At 35.9% G+C, this 18,827-nt stretch overlaps 1 protein-coding gene and 1 long non-coding RNA gene across 2 annotated transcripts in view; one reads left to right on the top strand and one right to left on the bottom strand.

Moving 5' to 3' along the window:
* Positions 1-14,680, bottom strand: part of Actbeta (inhibin subunit beta) — a 434,828-nt gene extending 420,148 nt beyond the window's left edge. Inside the window, exon 1 of the mRNA XM_081740043.1 lies at positions 13,981-14,680. Coding sequence (XP_081596169.1) covers positions 13,981-14,371 — 391 coding nt within the window. The 5' untranslated portion in view covers positions 14,372-14,680. The remainder of the gene's footprint in view (positions 1-13,980) is intronic.
* Positions 1-18,827, top strand: part of LOC145671193 (uncharacterized) — a 461,575-nt gene that overhangs the window by 350,731 nt on the left and 92,017 nt on the right. The gene's annotated exons all lie outside the window — the stretch shown is intronic.

Below are 18,827 nucleotides of genomic sequence, written 5' to 3' on the forward strand. Positions count from 1 at the left end.
AGTTTCTGTGAACAGTCATCAACTTTTCTTCCCATCTTCAAGATACTAATAGGTAGTCAATTTATTCCGCTTTCATACAGCTTCTTGCTCGCCCATTAGCGTTAGTGATTATCTTATTCTTGCCTTCAAGCTGCCAATAGCTGAGAATTAGTGTTCAGGTTGAAATTAGGACAACAACCAATAAAACTGCTATTTGACTTGGTAATCACCATCTCTTACATATGTGTTGAACTTATACACAGGTTTTCAAGCTTACATGTTATAATTAGAGACCTTGAATTGCTTCCCAGAGCGTAACTTTAAAAAAATATTGTGGTTTATGTGTTTGTTCTAGAGAACGATATTGCCAATCTGAAAACAATATAGCTTAACATCTAATTTGATTTATTTACTACTAGACAAGCTATTTTTCTTTTTCTATTTTTGAAGAGATTTAATTAATATTTTATAGCTTATTAGCAAATTTCTTTACGTGTACAATTAAAAAAAAAAGCAAAAAACAATGATTATGTGGCGTTAGAACTTTCAGACAAGTGCTAAGAAGAACTAGTGTTTATGTTTCGCTTTGCACTCCTCGAGAGATTAGCATAGCTCAGTCATAGGTTACTAACCTCTTGGACATTTGATCCAGGTTAAGTTCGTAGCGGAATGGATTATACTTTGCGTCCTTCAATCCTCATGAATAGAGCCCGGATTTCCATGCACAAACAAACCCCGAGATATGCATGCAAATATACACTAAAACTATTTAAAATATTCACTAGAACATGCATTAAAATTTAACACATGCACTAAAATATACACTAAGAAAATAACATTCCAAATTTCTTCAAAAATATCTTTCCTTAATGACCTCTGCTGCAATGAACTATGAACATCTTCCTTAGGTTTTCTTCCGTAAACCCTCTGCGTTTGTCAGTGAGAAACGTTTTGTAGATCAAAAAATGTTCCCTTCTATGTCAGCAGAAGTCACTGATACATGTGAAAAACACCAGGTCCTCTTCCAATTCCATGTTTTCACCATTAAGTACATTTGCAATGTCACAGTACGTTTGCGGGATTTTTCCCTAATACTTGGCAAAGTTTTCTGACGCTACTTTTGTAATACCATGAGTTTCACTGGACAAAGTTTGCGATAATTCGCCCAATAAGGAGAGTGAATGCTGCAAAGCAATGTTACAGGATTCCAGCTGTCTGATTTCAGGTATTCTCGAGAAGCGGATGTGTATGTACTTAATTTTGTTCTCAATGCCACTTGTAGAGAAATAGTTTTGTGACACATAAGTAGCGGCTGCATCATCAGGATTTAATGAGTCTACAACTGTGTTCACTTGAAATATGCTAGTATGCAGCAATAAAATTCTGAAGTATGCATTATACTGCAAAGTTTACGAAATATGCATGTACATCGAAATTCACTCAAAATATGCACTTATATGCGCTATCATGTGTCTCTCAAACGAATCGTTACAAGTCCATCGGAAAGAAGAAAATACTTTCCATACGTTTCTCCATGTTACTGTTAAACATGCATTTTGCATATAAATCCTGGCTGTACTCATGAAGAACACGACGATGGTATACAAAATGTTGGATTTGTGTTTGAAGTTTGGGCCTCAGCCAGATTTAAATTTTTGAATACACAGCACAGAAACCAAGCACGCTAGCAAATAGGCTTCAAGGAAGCTCCATACTGGTTGTGTACCGAACATTAAATGCATTTCTTTTCAACTGGAAGGTCAGAGACGTCACCGTTTAATGTCCCAGTCTGCAGCAAACAACACTCGTAAGGAGCAGAACCAAACATGGCATCGTGGTGATAGACAAACAATAAATCGATAGCGTAGCCAATGGTTTTGGCGATATCCTATTTATGAATCCATGACTACGTGTATACTGCCAACATTCGTTTCATTCCATTTCCCTACCTCATCTTTTTTGTTTTGTTCTGTTACTCTTTCTGTTATCTCTGTTATCTGATCATCTAGCCTTACTTCTTTGTCATTTCCTGTCAGATGGAAATGATTACTATATGTATAGACTTCCTCGACGTACATACTCTGGCTTTTCTCCTTACATATTACAAATAATTCTTATGGTGACATCCATACTACTTGTAAAGTATAATCCTTTTAATCAGCCCGCCTTAGTAATTATACAATCTATAATGTACAAATGTTCTCTTACAATGACATGTATAAGAACCAGAGATAGTATATGCTACATACACAGAATATAATGCAGGGAGGTAGCGTCCACGTAAGCTGTGGAAGCGCCGCTTCTCTTGAGTAAACAGAACAATATATTAGAATAAACAAAGCAATAATGATTAATAATAATGCACTGAGTTTTAGAATAATGCATCAGAATACACTAGAAATGACTGTTTCCCTTCAATAGAAAATCATGCTGCGCCACTGGTACTATTTAAGGGCTTGGACGTATTTCAACGTAACATGAACCCCGAGTAAAGAATTATATTCTAAAACATTGAGAACAATTGGATATATAAAATAATGGTCAAAATCATGCGAATGATTAGAGAAATAAGTGCGAACATTACCATCCTTATACACTAAATGAAATTAAGATCTATTTAGACATATGTGAAATTCTTTCCCAAACTAAATGGAAAGGGGATGTTGATTTTACTTTATTGTAGCATATGATGCTTCGTTTTCGCTCATATTATCAATTAAACTTGAGGGGAAACGTAATGTACTTATTTGTGTAGGTTTTCACGAACTGGCCGATGTATGGCATACAAATGTGATTTTGAGCTCCTTAACGGCCAAGCGGTTAGCGTACGCGCCTTTGGCGTGGGAAACCCGGGTTCGATTCCCGGCGGAAGCTCATGTACTTCGGATTCCACGTTAATCAGTGGGTCTCGTTTCATATAACCTCGCTGCTGAAAGGGACGTTAAACTCGAAATCAACTCAACAAATGCGCTTTTATAATCTGAGATAAGCAGAGAGAAATACAAGGAGGAAAAGGGGGAGGGGATGCGGTAGAAGGATGCAAATAAGGAAGTCTTTACAATATAGTGTAGTCATGATCCATGAAGTAGGCCTATATGTCTGCAAAAACATCAACTAAGCCATCGATGTTCTTTACCGTTACAGTGATAAAATGAGCCACAACTTCTTAACTCGTGACCCGGAAGACCTAGAGGCAGTGACTCACCAGACGCAGGTGACCCTGACAGAGCCATGACCCGGCTGATTCGGACAGACCTATGACTCGGAATAAACTGGTGACCCAGACAGAATTATGACTCGGAGTAACCCGGTAGAATCCGGACGAAACGTTGTCATACATGGGGAGTAAGTGTGTGGCTACTAATGCATTTATAAAACAACATGATTCTTTCCTTTCTTATTGACTTTCCACTAAAGGTAATTTTCTATCTCTCCTGTTTATCTTTCGCATCTACATATGTCAAAGTATTGTACTGAAGTGTAATACAATGTTTATGTATTAGAGTACTACCACGTCAGAATCAGAGAAAAGGTGTTTCTTATGAAAGAATGAAAAAGTTTAATCAATTCGTAAAATTTGTCATTTACAATATAAAAGACAGCCTGCTGAGCCAGTAAACAGTGTTTTGTTAATTCCTTTTATATATCCTAAGTTCAAAAATCACCCATGAGAAGGCGAATAAATGCGAAACTATATTTGAAATAGTCAAGATATGGCATCTTAATTTTTTTTTTTTTTTTTTTTAAAGTCATACCGAGAATTAAACAAGGGAATGTTCGAACTCAAGCAGTGAACGTCAATAACTAACTATACAGTAATATTCTGCATTAATGCTACAGAGTTAATAATTCGACATTTTCCGAGTCACTGGGTCTGTCTAAGTTCCGGATCTATTCAGGTCACCTTGTCAGCCTGGGTAATCGCGTCTGACGGGATCTGTCTGGATTAGAACGAATCTGCGAAGCGAGACCCAGAATCGGATGACCCGAACAAAAGTCGTGACTCAAGTGACTTCTTACTGTCTTTTATTAATGTTAGGTTAACTGCCAGCTCATTCTACTCTCCGCGTAGTTTACCGACAAGAGGGGCAACAACTGTGACATCACGGAACATACAAATCATATAAAATCGAATTCCCAGATTCCGATTATATCACAATCATATTACAACGCTTCGGAGATTACTCCCCAGCCAAAACGTGTGTATGAAAGGAAGCTGAAATCTACTTTGTTTCTAAGTTTGTGTGTACAAATATGTGCAAAATCCAATTTCAAGATCACATGGTACAATAAGCTTTACAAGATGTAGTGCGGAAAGCATTGCCCACGAGATTATACCAGATGAGAAATAAGATTTTCTTGTTTCGTCTCGATTCTCGAAGAGTATTTTTGTCATATCGTCTCGTCTCGTAAATTTGTGTACAAAATATAGGTCCTTATACTTCTTTAATTTAATCTAGAAGTTATCTGAATTCTTCCGCGTCACGGGAGGCCCACGAAAGTTGTGATATAAGAACGTTTAAACCATACTTATTATTGAAGTATATTGTGTAATTACTTGCATATTGCAAAACTTCGATAAATGCTCTTTATTTCTATCAATTTACATTTTTGGTACTATGGATCATGTAACACTAAAAAAATTTTGGGTAGTATTCTCGATACTGGAGAAACTTCTCGGAGAAACGTCTCGTCTCGAAAACGAGTCCGAATTTGAAAATGCATTTCTCATGTAGACTTTCGTCTCATGGGCATCATTAAGTGTGGAAAAGTTTAGAGAATATTATGCGTAAAAAACAGTAATGCCAAATTGTTTCGGCATTTGAAGGTACACGTATGAAGTTTTTGATAAAATGTAAGTAATGTCGTTTAATGTCTCAAGCAAACATACGTCAGTATCAGAAGTTCCTTATGCAGCATTTTTAACATTTTGAATCACATATTATTGAATAGTTTAAGTGTTGCTTTCAAGTTTAATAGTTTTTGTGCTATGAGATCTCAAAATTGCGTGTTACACAGATTGCAAACGCCACAAATTTTTATCTTCCTTCACATATGTTCCTTAGTTCCTTTGGTAAGTTGAATCACATTTCAAACAAATATTGTGAAATGATCGGTACATACACATGACATAATTTACATTTATTTACATAAGAGGGATGATATGTTCCCTGAAAGTTGAACAGTACATAGATATTAGCAGCATGTTCTTAATATATACAAGGTTTATCCGAAAACTAATGAGTGTGGCCTCACGTAGCGTTGTCACTAATATCTCATGCATTGGTGTGGAAGGTCCCGAGTTCGATTCCCGGTGGCGATATTCGATCAAAAATGCGTAAAAGCTTTATCAGGCCACTCATCCTGTGTGAGATTTTCCTCATTCATGCCAGGAAAATGCCGGGATGGTAACTAATATAATGGTCCCTGCGCGCTTCCTTCCCTCCCAATTCCCTAGGCAGTGTGATCAACGAGGGACGTCATCTTTCATACGTGGCGAGCTAACATGGCCATAGATGCCAAAAGCTCAGAAATATAATTCCTAATCCTAATATCTATCTAGAAGAGATAGTGAAAAGGAACCTACCAAATGAAGGCATTTCAGTAGGATGTAGAGTGATTAAGTGTATACGGTTTGCAAATGATGTGGCGCTTGCTGCAGAATATGAAGAAAAAATCAATAAGATGTTAGAAAACGTGAGGAAGAGCTGTGAATAATATGGGAGGAAAATAAATGTTAGAAAGATAAAAGACACGATGATTAGAACGAAGTGGTCGGTGTCAAATATAGAAGTAGGAAGAAAGAAAATAGAACAAGCGAATAGTTTTCGATACCTGGGTAGTATTATTAGTGATGATACGAAATACGAACGTGAAATAAAAGCAAGGTTAGGAATGAAGAAAGAAGCCAAAGTTAGGAGGAAGACAAGACTATTTTGTTGGGTCATGAATAAAAAATTGAGAAAAAGACTTTCAAATCCTTCGTGTGGAGTATTGCACTGTATAGGTCAGAAACTGTGAACATTACACAAAAACGATGAAAAATGATTGGAAGCCTTCGAAATGTGGGTGCGGAGAAGAATGGAAAGAATTAGTTGGGACGAACGGAAAACGAATGAGAGAGTGTTAGAACTGGTGGGGGGGAAAGAACAATTTTATATATTATTAAGAAGATGGAGAGAAACTGGTTGGGACATTAGCTAAGAAGGAACTGTATCATGAGGGATGTGCTTAGAGGGTATGGTGACAGGAAAGAGAGGAAGAGGGAGAAGGAGACTGCAATTAATGGACTATATCAAAACAGAGAAATCATAAGTGAAGACGAAGAGGTTAGAGGAAGACCGTGGAGCATGAAAGTTTCTTAGTTGCAGCCAGTGACCTGCCAATAGTGGCAGAATACCTATGATGATGATGATGGTGATTACTAATTCGAAAAATAATGATACTGATTCTCTTGGGGCAATTAAATAGTTTCGGGGACAAAGCCTTCGAGCGTGACGGTTGGTAAGGCATGTTTAGATAAATGATCGATTTCTTGTCAATCATATCTGAGCTTTTACAGAATGTAGATAGTTTTTGAAGTGGATATCTGTTCGAGTCTCGTAACGGTCAAACTTCAGATAAGTGTCGAGCAGCGATACACGATAACTGTTGAAAGACGTTTGCTATGATACAGAATGCCTATCGTGAAGAATACTTTATCGGAAGCACAACTATTTTACTTACACAGTGCCAAGTCTTCTCGTCTAAGAAGGTTCGAATGAGTAAATTGAAAATGAAATCGATGCTTGTTATATATTTAGACTTTATACGTAAAAGTGTCCATAAGGAGTACGTACCATTCGGAGAAACAAAATCGTGAGCATCCGCCTGGAGATCAACACCTGGATTTACTACGACAATGCTAGCTAGAGAGTTTCTGGTGAAACAAACCATAGCAACGCTGTCTCGAAGTTCCAAGTTCCGGTTTGGTCTCGGCTGTCTTCTTTTTCTTTCCTTGGCTCATATCCAGGGTGTGTAGGTACTATTTTCAGACTGTAAAACGTGTACCCATGATGACTGTTCTGAAAGAGATCCCTATGACGCGTGAGATAACTAGCAACGGTGTACTAATGTTCAAGGATGTTACTTCGAGGAATTTTAAGTGTATGTCACCATATCTTGGAATAAACGATTTCTATGAAACCAAACTCATACTTTCTGGACAGACCTTATATATTATACTAGGTCACTTCAGCAACCGAAATTGGTATTTTGTAATCATGGACATGTATAAGAGCCACCAGAGCATCCGGTTGTTTCGGTTCGAAAAGTTCTTTGACCGATCAAACTATGCACCCGAAATTTGATTGTGAAAAGTCTATGTAGGGAGTTCTTGATAAAGTAATTGGCCAAGCAGGCAGCTACAAACTCTCGGCCCTTTAACTCAAGGAAAGGATGTTAACTGCGAAGTATTTCGCGGTGGCTCAGTGGTAGTGCGGTCAGCTACGTGGAATGTTGAAAATGTTAAACTTAAAAAAGAAAAGAAAAAACATACTTGATCTGTTATCAGATTCACAGGTCCGCAGGATTTATACTGACCCAGTTTTAGCCGAATCACTTGGTTAATCGTTCTCTAATTTCTGGTGAAACATGTATGCATAGCCTAACCAAATTAACTTCTGACTGGTGTTGTTGTGTAGTTGATGTCAGGAAATAAAGGAATCAAATTAAAGCACTGAGAAGCTTGAATGCTTAATTGTCATGCATATGGGTGGTTTAAAGTAATCAGGGAATATACAGTGTTAAGTTGAAGTTTTACAACTTCAACAACTTATAAATGCCTTCACAACAACGAAATGACAAGAGCGGGCAGCAGACAACTCTGTTGTTAGTTACTCAAGTAAGTCACGAAAACCTCTCGAGTTCTATATCATTACTTGGAAATAAATACAATAAAACTTTAAAATAGTCATTTTTGATTAGAGTTTTGTCCATCTTCAGTATCGAGGCTATATGAGACATAGACTTACAGTTTAAATTAGAATCTGGATCAAAGTAATCTGGATTGAACACTCTCTCATCGGGAATTGAACTCAAGAGCTCCGTGCAGCAAACAAGTGCACGAGACACTAAGCCAGCCGAAAGGGCTTTAACATGATCGAGTTTGTGAACATCACAGACCATTTACTTTCTTAGTTTGCCTTACGAGCCAAGAACATGCCATGAGCCTACTGGAGACTCAGCGTCCCTACAAGGACAATGTGCACTTGGAAGACTGTCAATGGCATGAATCATACCTCAAGGATATTGAAACTAATGCAGCTGCAATTCTCTTGATATAGCATATTGCAACTCTGTCTACCATAGAAGCAATAATAGAAGTTAATCAGATATATTTCAGTAAGTAATTCTTATGCGTTGTAAAATTCTGAAAAAAGATTGATCAAAAATTGTTCTCCTTAATTTATTGTGTATTTGAATGTATACCTTATAATATTTCAAATAAAATATCATATTAAAAATATTCCGATCCTCGAGTTTTCTTGTTGCAAGAAAACATCGATTGGGAATGGAAACAAATCAACAATTGATGCATTTTGTAAACTCTAGAAACCTCAATTGCAAACATCAATGTGCCTATCAGCGGTGTTGAAAGAAGATATTCTGGTTTCTGACCAGTTACGAGATGTATTGCTTGTCTTGTTCATTGGACAGGATCGAGCAATAAATTTAATTGCTAATTAAGGACTGTTTCGTAAAACTACAAGACTTTCCGAAGAAAGAAAAAGAAGTTCATACGAAACTTAATGAATGAGAGGATTAGCCTTCTGTGTTACATTCATTATGACATGCCATGCCCTCATTATTGGAACTTATATGGAACACGTGGCTCATAATGGTAACGAGTCAACGTTACAGATGATCTACGAATACGAATGCCAATAACCTTTCTTGAACTTAAAAACGTCTGGAGAAAAGTTGAATTTTTCGTTGCACTAAGTAAAAGTTGTTATTACAACTATTTAAGGAATTACAAGTTTCTTCTTAGTGTTTGATGATAGTTCGAGTTTCTTCATCCCTTTTTTATAATCCTACTGACTGTCCAGACTAGACATGGTTGTCTGCATGCAAAGAGTGAATTTTTTTCAAAATCAAGTGTTTCGTCTTTGTCCACTCTTTCCCTACCTTCTCACATATACTTATTATCTATGCATAATTATTTGAATTAAGCGATTGACGACTTATTTCTTTTCTTCAATTTACTTCTCTCAAAAAACGTGATCAGTCATAGCTTCGATTGTTCTTAAAACGAGCATTAATATAACGCATATTATATATATATATATATATATATATATATATATATATATATATATATATATATATATATACATTGTTTGTATCAAATCAAATCAATCTCTGGTGTCAGGGGTCCCTGGTTCGATTAAAGGCATGTAAGCCTGAGGTGGACAATATCGCAACCGTGTTTCTTTTCAGTATTTTCCTGTTTCCTTCCAAATCTTCATTCCACCAATTCTTTCATAATCGCTCACTTTCATTATTAATCATTCGTCTTCTTTAGTCTATTGGGGGTAGTTACGGTACGGTACGTACAGCCTAAACATTTTATTTCATTTCCTTTCAAATGGCAGTTGTGATAGCATCTTACACAGAGTAAAATATAATGTTTTTATTTAGTCCTCAATCATTTATAGTAAGGTTCTTCTGTTTGACATCAATGACAGATTAAATGGTTGACAGCAAAAATATTCAGCAAGAACAACTTCTGTTTAAATTGTATTTTGTGTTCAATATTCACGCAATAAAATGCCCCTTCACTTCCTACATACTTTTACCGTCTGAATTCCATTAATCTCATTCTTCTGATGAAGAAGGCACGTCTCTGTTTCGAGAGTTCCCTGGTTTGATGCGAGACATGAGTATATGAGTTTAGGGTGGACAACATCATGTCCATAGATTATCAAGAGGTTCTCCCCTTTCCTCACACATTCTTATTCCACCAATTCTTTAATAAACACTCACTTTCATTTTGCAACTAGTTAAAACTTAGTGTATTAACAGACTAAACAGCACTTCAGAATTGTTCTTATTGGAGAAGAATCTCAGAAGAAGTGCGTTTTAATTTAAATTAATTTTACGCTTATATAAGTAGGGCTATAGCATGTTGATGATGATGTTGTTTCCACAAATAGTACGTAATCAATCCAAATAATATGAATCGTTTCGTAATCAGTCTGTCATGTTAGTTTCATGATTAGTAAACACAGTGTGTGAAGGTTTTCTCATAGTTCCTGTCTCTTCCCATTTACATTTACTACCGTATTTTTCAATCTATAGTCCACGAGATAGAAGTGAAATTGTCAGTTACTTTAATTTCGAATGATTTTACTTTTCTTTCATGTTTAAGCTGTAGAATTACTAATACTACGGTTGTCTCGAGTTTTCGTAAAACTGATATCTCGTCTCATAAAGCATGTTAGTTTCTATTGGAAGAGCTTTGTCTCCTTCCTCACCTCAACATGAAAATTGTGCATCTCATCTCATCTCGTACGTAACACCAATAGATATACCTATATTGTATTTCGAACAATTGTGGCATATGCTTCGCACTGCTCAAATTTATTTGTCATTCACTATCGCTTCGAGGCGAATATAAGACTATCGTGGAAGACATGGAGATTCAATGGTAGGGTGCGCACTTCTAGTATGAAAAGACCCTGGTTCAATCCAGATCATGTGAATTTGTACTTGACAACTTGTCTAAGTTTGCTCAAGAGCTTTCCCGTTTCTTATCACTTTTAATGTTATATCTGAAGTCAGTATCATTAACTTCATAACTCCCTGTATAAGCATAGATCTCCAAAAAGAGGTACATCACGATTTATGCCTCTGAGAATATATTCATTCACATATTCAGATAATGCAATTATTTCATGAATACCTAATATTTGATGTACTATGTTGTAAGTAACTCCCCAACTTAAAGACGAACGACTTTAAAAAATGAAAAATAAAGGAGTGGGTTCGGGATGAACAAGAGCATGAAGTCTACCAGTCTGAATATGCAGAGCAAACAACAAAAGAATTCGGGAGATGAGTTGTGAATTTATTAGTTTCGTTCAAGGGTCCCAATAAATCACAATATGAGTAGGGGTCCCTGTCTTATCTATTCCTCTTCTTCTCTACTCTTTTGTTCTGTCCGGCCCTCCACATCTCTTCAGGAAAGAGAAATATTTTTAAAAGGAAAGAGTAGCGAAAATATGGTAATCCGTTAGACTTATCAGACCCGGGACTTGAAGAAAGAAACAAAAAAGACAAAAATGTTTAATTTTTCCATCTGCAAACTTGCAAAGAGTCCATTCTGCGGGACTGGTTCGAGGATGCTAATAGAGTTCTAGAGCAATTTCTCTGGCGTCACAAAGTCGCCAGCTTCTCCAGCTATGGAGCAAATCCTTGACTTTCTGTTTTACTTCGGAGCAGCATTTTTCCATAAATGAGTCCCCCATTTTGCTCGGTCTTTTTCTCTTTCTCTAGAAATCTTTCGTCATTGTATTCTGTAGAACAGCAATGTGAAATGATCTTTTCTAAAGAGGGGGTGGAAAAGATAGAAATAACCACCAATATAATATGAACATGAGCCATTGAAATGAATTGCAATGCATCAGTTAGTGGAAAATATACGCCAACATAAATTTTCACTTACAAATTTTCGGTTAATATAAATCACAATATATGTTCTCTGTAATATTCAATACAACACCTAGATTTTCTTTCGAGAAAGTAGTCCATGCCAACGTTCATAATGTCGACGTCTTGCACATATTTCTATATGTCATTTTATTGTTGAGTGTTGACATGTAGAATATTATTACTTGTAATTTAAGTTCTTTTTTTGTTTATTAAAACGAGAAACATCAATTTAGACGAAGGGATTAGAACTTCTAGAGACCATTTGTGTACACTCATAGAGTAATTTAATACCGAAACAGCAAGATGGGTAACTAATAATGCCTTAAATTAATTATTCTATTATAATATTTTAGTACAAATGTTCCCCCAACTGCTTTTTAATGATTTGAGTCGAATATGCCTTCAGTACGAGACCAATTTGATTCCTTAATTAAAAACAAGAATAATAAATAAAAAGTTTGAGATATTCTCGTTTGTATTTCTAGCCTTGCATACACTCTGACCTGAAAATACTAAGTTATACATTGATATAGTACGTATCGGAAACAAATTAAATATTGATTCTTCAGTTTCCTTTTATATTAACGCGGATCACAACAAATAAATGAAATATACATTTCTTAACACAGAAAGCAAAATCAAGAACAAAAGAAATGGTCAAGGTAACTTGTGTAATAACTGTGAAACAAACCTTGCCGCTATAATTCGAACGATAAAACCTAATAAACTAATGTTGATTCAGGTATTACATTCCGTTTTCTCGAAAGAACGTTATTAGTTTATGGGTTTGATGAACGGTATAATATTTAAAATTCAATAAAATAAACTACTAACAGAAATAACTGTATTCGTTATGGTAATTGTCCCTTTTAGCAGAAATTATGTGTCTATTATTTTCTAAAGCTAAATTGAGAGGTTTTTACATTGCAATCATAGTATGAAGATCATGATTACATCTTTATCACGAATGATTTAATATGTTTACATAATAACATAGTGTGGTTGTTTAATTATGTTCAATTTATATACTAAAAGTAATAGTAATATCAATAAGTCAGTATACAAATTTAGAAATATTCGACGTTTAGAAAAGGTCATCGAAAAAAAAAAAAATACGAAGTTAACCTGTTCATGGTAATATATAAGTAAAGGCTGGAAATTGTAGAAGTAAAAAGATTTTTTTCAGTAGTTAATAATTGTGTTTAAGGGTTAACACTTTACGCATTATTTTACATCAGAGACGCAAATCTACAATTTAGCATTCATTTCTTTTAAGTAATAAATGAGTTGCGAATATTCCAAAGTAGGTGAAATAGGAGTGTGAAAAATGATTACGTAGATAAAAACACGCCTGTTTCATAATTCGTACAAAATGCATTACTATTTTAATTCTAATTATTTCAAACTGAATAAACTTAACTCTGACTTTACTAAAATAGGTAAATATCGTGATACTGTATCTTGTGGTTATATATATATATATATATATATATATATATATATATATATATATATATATATATATATATATATATATATATATATCGGTTTTCATTTACAGTGATACACATTTCGTTCCGATTATTACATTAAGCGCTTTTCTATCTTCAGCTTATTGAAGGTGAAAAAAAATGTGTCACAACTGAAGGTGTTCGATGTTGCAACCTTACAAGCTCGAGTGAATTGCCAGTCCACAAATCAGGTTAAACTATGAAGTAGCTATTATGATGTAATCAGTTGTAACTTTAATATATGCACACGATAGTCGCAGCGTTAAAGTAATTGCACTGTTACGAGACTGTCATTATGTCTGTGAAATATAACTAAAATTATCTATTACAACAGTTTACTACGGCTCTCGATTTTTTTTCTCTCTTTCCTTCTCGTTACGTCTAGACTAAGCGGTGATTCACCTTATAGTGGGACTGAGTTTATCGACCACAGAGACCAGTCACGGAGTTACACACACTCTCATACAACATTCACACACAGTATTGGACATACTAGCACACCTCTCACATCCACTCACACACATAAATATATTCACAGCAATATTCACAGGCAAATCGCCCACAAAAACACACTCCCAACCGAAAACAAGAAAACTTTTTGCATGTTCTTCTCCATCACCGTTATTGCTGCGTGGGGTGAAGTGTGAAATTGTGTTACGGAGGGCAGGGGAAGAGAGGTCCACCGCGTGTACTAATCACGTGTGGCTCAGCAGAGTACGTGTTTTCTTGCCGCGACCTTGTTACCGGTGTGCTTGAAGGAACGCCAGGAATGCGCTTGAGTTGATACAGCACTTACCTGCTTCTGCGAAGGTGATGATCTCAGACGTTCGGCCGTAGAAGTCATCCTCCGGTTCCGGGGAGTGGGTGGTCTCAACAAAGTCTCGTGTTCCATCTGCTCTGCTTAATGTTTGCCAAACCACTTCTTTTGGAATTGGTGGAGAGGTGATATTTGGTTCTCTCTTAAGTCCTAATTTGCTGAGAATCTGGTGTTTTATGCTATTTAAACGTAAATCGTCCGCCTCCTTCTGCTCATCAAGGCTAGGATGTTGTGACATGCAATTAGAACACGCATGATGATAGTATGATCTTGTATCCGGAGGGTCGAGTTGCGAATCTAAAGCTGGTAGCAACAAAGGCCAAAATATCACGATCACTGTTCCGATAAGCCAGGACGAATGAGGCGCCATGTTTCATCCGCGGGGCCTAGTGGTCGGTCTTGTGTTTAAATTTCGAAGCACAACCACGTGAAAATTGCCACTAGAGCGACCACTAGGCCTGTGTAAGCTTGGACGTCGAAAAAGGACGCCGCATTTCTATGTAGGCCGGCATGTAACCAAAGGGGGGAAAAAATTAGGATTTGTAATACAAGCACGGGGATATCGTCAACTTGAAACTTCGGTCACGTCTGTTTCTGTCTGCGTATCGTTTGGTGTCGGAGTAGACACTGCGGAAACACTACAGAACTGAGTCCATGCGCAGCGCACCAGCATCCACGTGACGACTCTCTGGACACGTGCGAAAAACGTCTAACTTCTCTAGCGCGCTGATACACTATTGGAGATCCAGACGGAGAGGGGTAGGAAGAACTCTTTTTACGAAACTGGAAGTGTGAAGAGAGCTGCGGGGGATTGGGTATTTTTCAGTTGCACCGCCCTAAATTTGTACCTGACTCCCTATGACTCCTCCCCATGACTTGGAGCACATGGATAACATTGTCTGTTCATGTTATCTTAGTGCTACAGGTCCCTGTGGGACACTGTGAGGGACAAGGAACTTTAATTTATTTACAATAGCTTTAACTGTGGTGAAATTTATTTTGTAATGTATTACCAGCATATCTTTCCCTCAAGCAAACAATCAAATCCAGAGTACTACTCTCTCGCAAAACTACATAAATAATATTAGTCTAATGTTTCATAGTGTTATAATTAAGGATTTAAGTTTCGGTAGCACCTTTAGCACAATACAAAAGAAAATTAGTTTTTATTTATTTATTTATTTTTTAAATTTAAGTGTATGTTCATAAATCTGATAACTGTTCCTTCAACTTGATTCTTAAATCATTTCTCATAATCACCGTCTCCTCTAGCCTAACCGGCATAATCGTGGGACGTAAAACTTAAAAGATTTAATTTCATTTTTAAAATCATTTGCAAATATCCGTATTAAGCTCTTTACGACTACTTATTTATTATCAGAATATTACTTATCTTGTGTATTACTATAATAAACAAAGAAGAAAAATTAAAAAAATTAAAAAAAAACTGAGGGGGTCTATTATACGTACATCACAGATAATTGAAATTCTGAGATCATACAAATGATAAATGCAATCGACGAGAAAAACAATTCGCTTCATATTCAATCAATTTAAATTGAATTTAAAACTGATTTTAAAACTGTCTGCTCCTTTATCTCTATATATAAAAATGAAAATGGTTATATTTGTGTCTTCATACCTCTTAAACCATCCAACCATTCTCGATCAAATTTTCAACATATATGAGGTTCGGACCTGTTTTTTTCTTTTTTCTTTTTTTTTTTTATCATTTCACCATGACGGTAGAATACAACGCAAGTGATGGGGTCTCTCTCTCTGTCTCTCTGTCTCTCTCTCTCTCTCTCTCTCTCTATATATATATATATATATATATATATATATATATATATATACAGTGGCGGATCCAGGATGTGATCAAGGGAGGGGCTAAATCGTAATTTGCCGTTTTATCCAGTGTAAAGCAGAATTGAAGCCCATTTTATCCAGTGTAAACCTGAGCGTCAAGGGGGGGCTACAGCCCCGTAGCCCCCCCCTTAGATCCGCCCTTGTATATATATATATATATATATATATATATATATATATATATATATATATATATATAAACTTAATAACTCGCGACAGATCTCGATCAAATTTGGAGGTGACGTGGTGGCTCGATGGTAGAGTGTTCACCTCTGGTGCGTGGGGTCCTTCGTTTGATCCCAGTTCGGGCCAAATGAGCTTTGTGTGAACGCACCGTGTGCGTGGGTTTTCTCGTTTCCTCTCACTTTTTCTTTCTACCATTTCATTTATCTGTCATCATCACAATCTCCTTTAGCCTAGCCGGCATAATGGTGAGACGTAAAACTTCAAGATTTCATTTCTTTTGGATCAAATTTTCCACATAGATGTGGTTCGGTCCTGGGACGGTTTTCATCATTTCCCTTTGGCGGTGCAACTTACGGGAAGGGGAAGGGGAAGACATGTAATAATAAATAAAAATGAAAGTGACTACGTTTGTGACCTAATAACTCTTGAACCACACGGCCGATATCGATCAAATTTTCAACATAAATGAAGTTCGGGCCTGAGATGTTTTTTTATTATTTCATTTTGACGGTGCAACTCATGGGAAGTGATGAACAGTGACACTTCCGATGTCGTTTAAATCCAAACTCAGCTTTTTATGTCCAAAATGAAACGTTTTCTCACCATGCGAAAAACAGATATTCTGCTAGTATACTTATATAAGGAAGACACTTGTTAGAAACTAGAATTTGATTCAGTCATTTGGAACATTTTATCTAATATACTTATGAACAAATCAAAGCGGTAGTGAAAAATTAAATGAAATTTTTGAGTTTTACGTCCCACGCTTATGTCAGCCAGGCTAAAGGAGGCGGTGATGATCAGAAATGAATGAAATGGTGGAATGAAAAATGTGGGAGGAAACGGGAGAACTCCGAGGAAACCCACGCACACGGTGTGTATTCTAAGACTACTCTGCTAGAAAATGAAATAGAAAACTGATTGTTGTTTACATCACTTGAACATTAGTTAAGGAACTAACGACTTTATTGGAAAGTAGGAAACTTAATGATAACATCTTTATTGACATGTTGCAGTTGGGCAGTAAATATTCAAGCAAATATTGTTTTAAAAAATATAGGAATAAAATGAAATGAAATGAAATATTTGAGTTTTACGTCCCACGTATATGTCGGTTAGGCTAAAGGAGACGGTGATGATGAGTAATGAATGAAATGGTGGAATGAAGAAAGTGAGAGAAAACGGGAGAACCCCGAGAAAACCCACGTACACGGTGTTTGTCCACCACAAAGTTCACTTGGCGGGGGCTGGGATCGAATCCGGGAGCCCAAGCACCAGAAGTGAACGCTCTACCACTGAGCCACCGCGGCCCCCAATATAGGAATAAAAAAGAGCTGATAGGGAATCGATCGATATTAGTTGCATTAAATTTAAGACCTGACGTGCTATAAGAAGAATGACAAATAATTTAAACTGAAGATATGAAAAAAAAAAAAAAAAGTAACAGAGCGTTTGTCACACAACGCAGTTTTAACTTTAACGAGGAATCTATCTGCTAAGCTTGATATTGTTGTCAGTGTTTCTTTCGGAAACTATGTTCGGGGGCCACACTTAGTATTCCGGGGGACACTGTTTGTACTATTCAATTTATTATTATATTATAGACGCATTATTTTGGTCTCTTCCGGGGGTTGCTCTCCGAGTTCCGGAGGGGGGGCAGTGCCCCTTAAAAACATGTCTGGAAGAAACACTGATTATTGTTACTATGTATCTACAGTATATTTTAACATACAAGTATTACAACGAAGTGATCTCGAATTTTTCCCTGCTGTATGTGTAGTGATGGGCAAACTTGCCGGAAGATATTTTTTGGGAATTTTCCCGGGAAGATTCCCAAAAATGGAAATTTTCCGGGAATTTATGTACAATTACAAAGAAAATTGCTTTCTATTACTATATTATGATTCCAAAGTTAAATTCGTTATTTATCACAGTCTCCAGAGAATTTTTTAAATGTATATTCTGAACGGTATTATGTTACTTTATTAATATATTATTATATTTAGAGAGTACGCATAAATGTATGTTTACTTACAATGTTTTGTGCAAGTAAATATGTAAAAAAAAAAATGGTATAGTAAGTCCACATACTTTTCACCGTTAAACAGTTTAAATTTATATGTAAGTGGATTTTCTAAACTTGACTTTACTACTAATATTATAAAAATATTACATTTTTAAATGTTATAAAGAAATTACGTTCGGTAACTGCCAGAAGACACATGTCTCACCATTTTATCATAATTTGCGCATATATATTTATGTTCACAATATTTGCAAGATACTGACTTATCTTTATAATTTTGCACTAACATTGCCTTCTTTTCTTCCTACCTATTTCTCGAAATTTCATGCGTTAATTCACATGTAAGAGAAGTCCGAGTACCTTTTCAGAAATTCGAGTCAGAGACAGGTGTTAGACCGATGTCTATTACTAACGGTGGTTCGGGATGTATTAATAGTACTTCATCTCTATTTCTACATAATTTCTACATTACTTTACAAACTGGTTCCTTTCCATCATTTGTAAGTTAGTACTTTGCTACTTTTTAGTTCAAATGGAAATGAAACATAAAAATTATATTATTAGTTATATAAAGTACAGTCAAGAAATTTTAATTTTTCTAACCTCCAAATTATTTAAAACGTAGAAGTAAATCATAATAAATGAAAGTAAAGTAATTAGTCATATGGTTCTTATAATTTGGAAGATAAAGTAAAGAAATTGAAATAAATTCCTTCCCGGGAATTTATATCCCAGGAAAAAACGG

The sequence above is a fragment of the Thermobia domestica genome, chromosome 15, assembly GCF_964235325.1.
Source record: "Thermobia domestica chromosome 15, izTheDome1.hap1.1, whole genome shotgun sequence".
Classification (NCBI taxonomy): Eukaryota; Metazoa; Arthropoda; class Insecta; order Zygentoma; family Lepismatidae; genus Thermobia; species Thermobia domestica.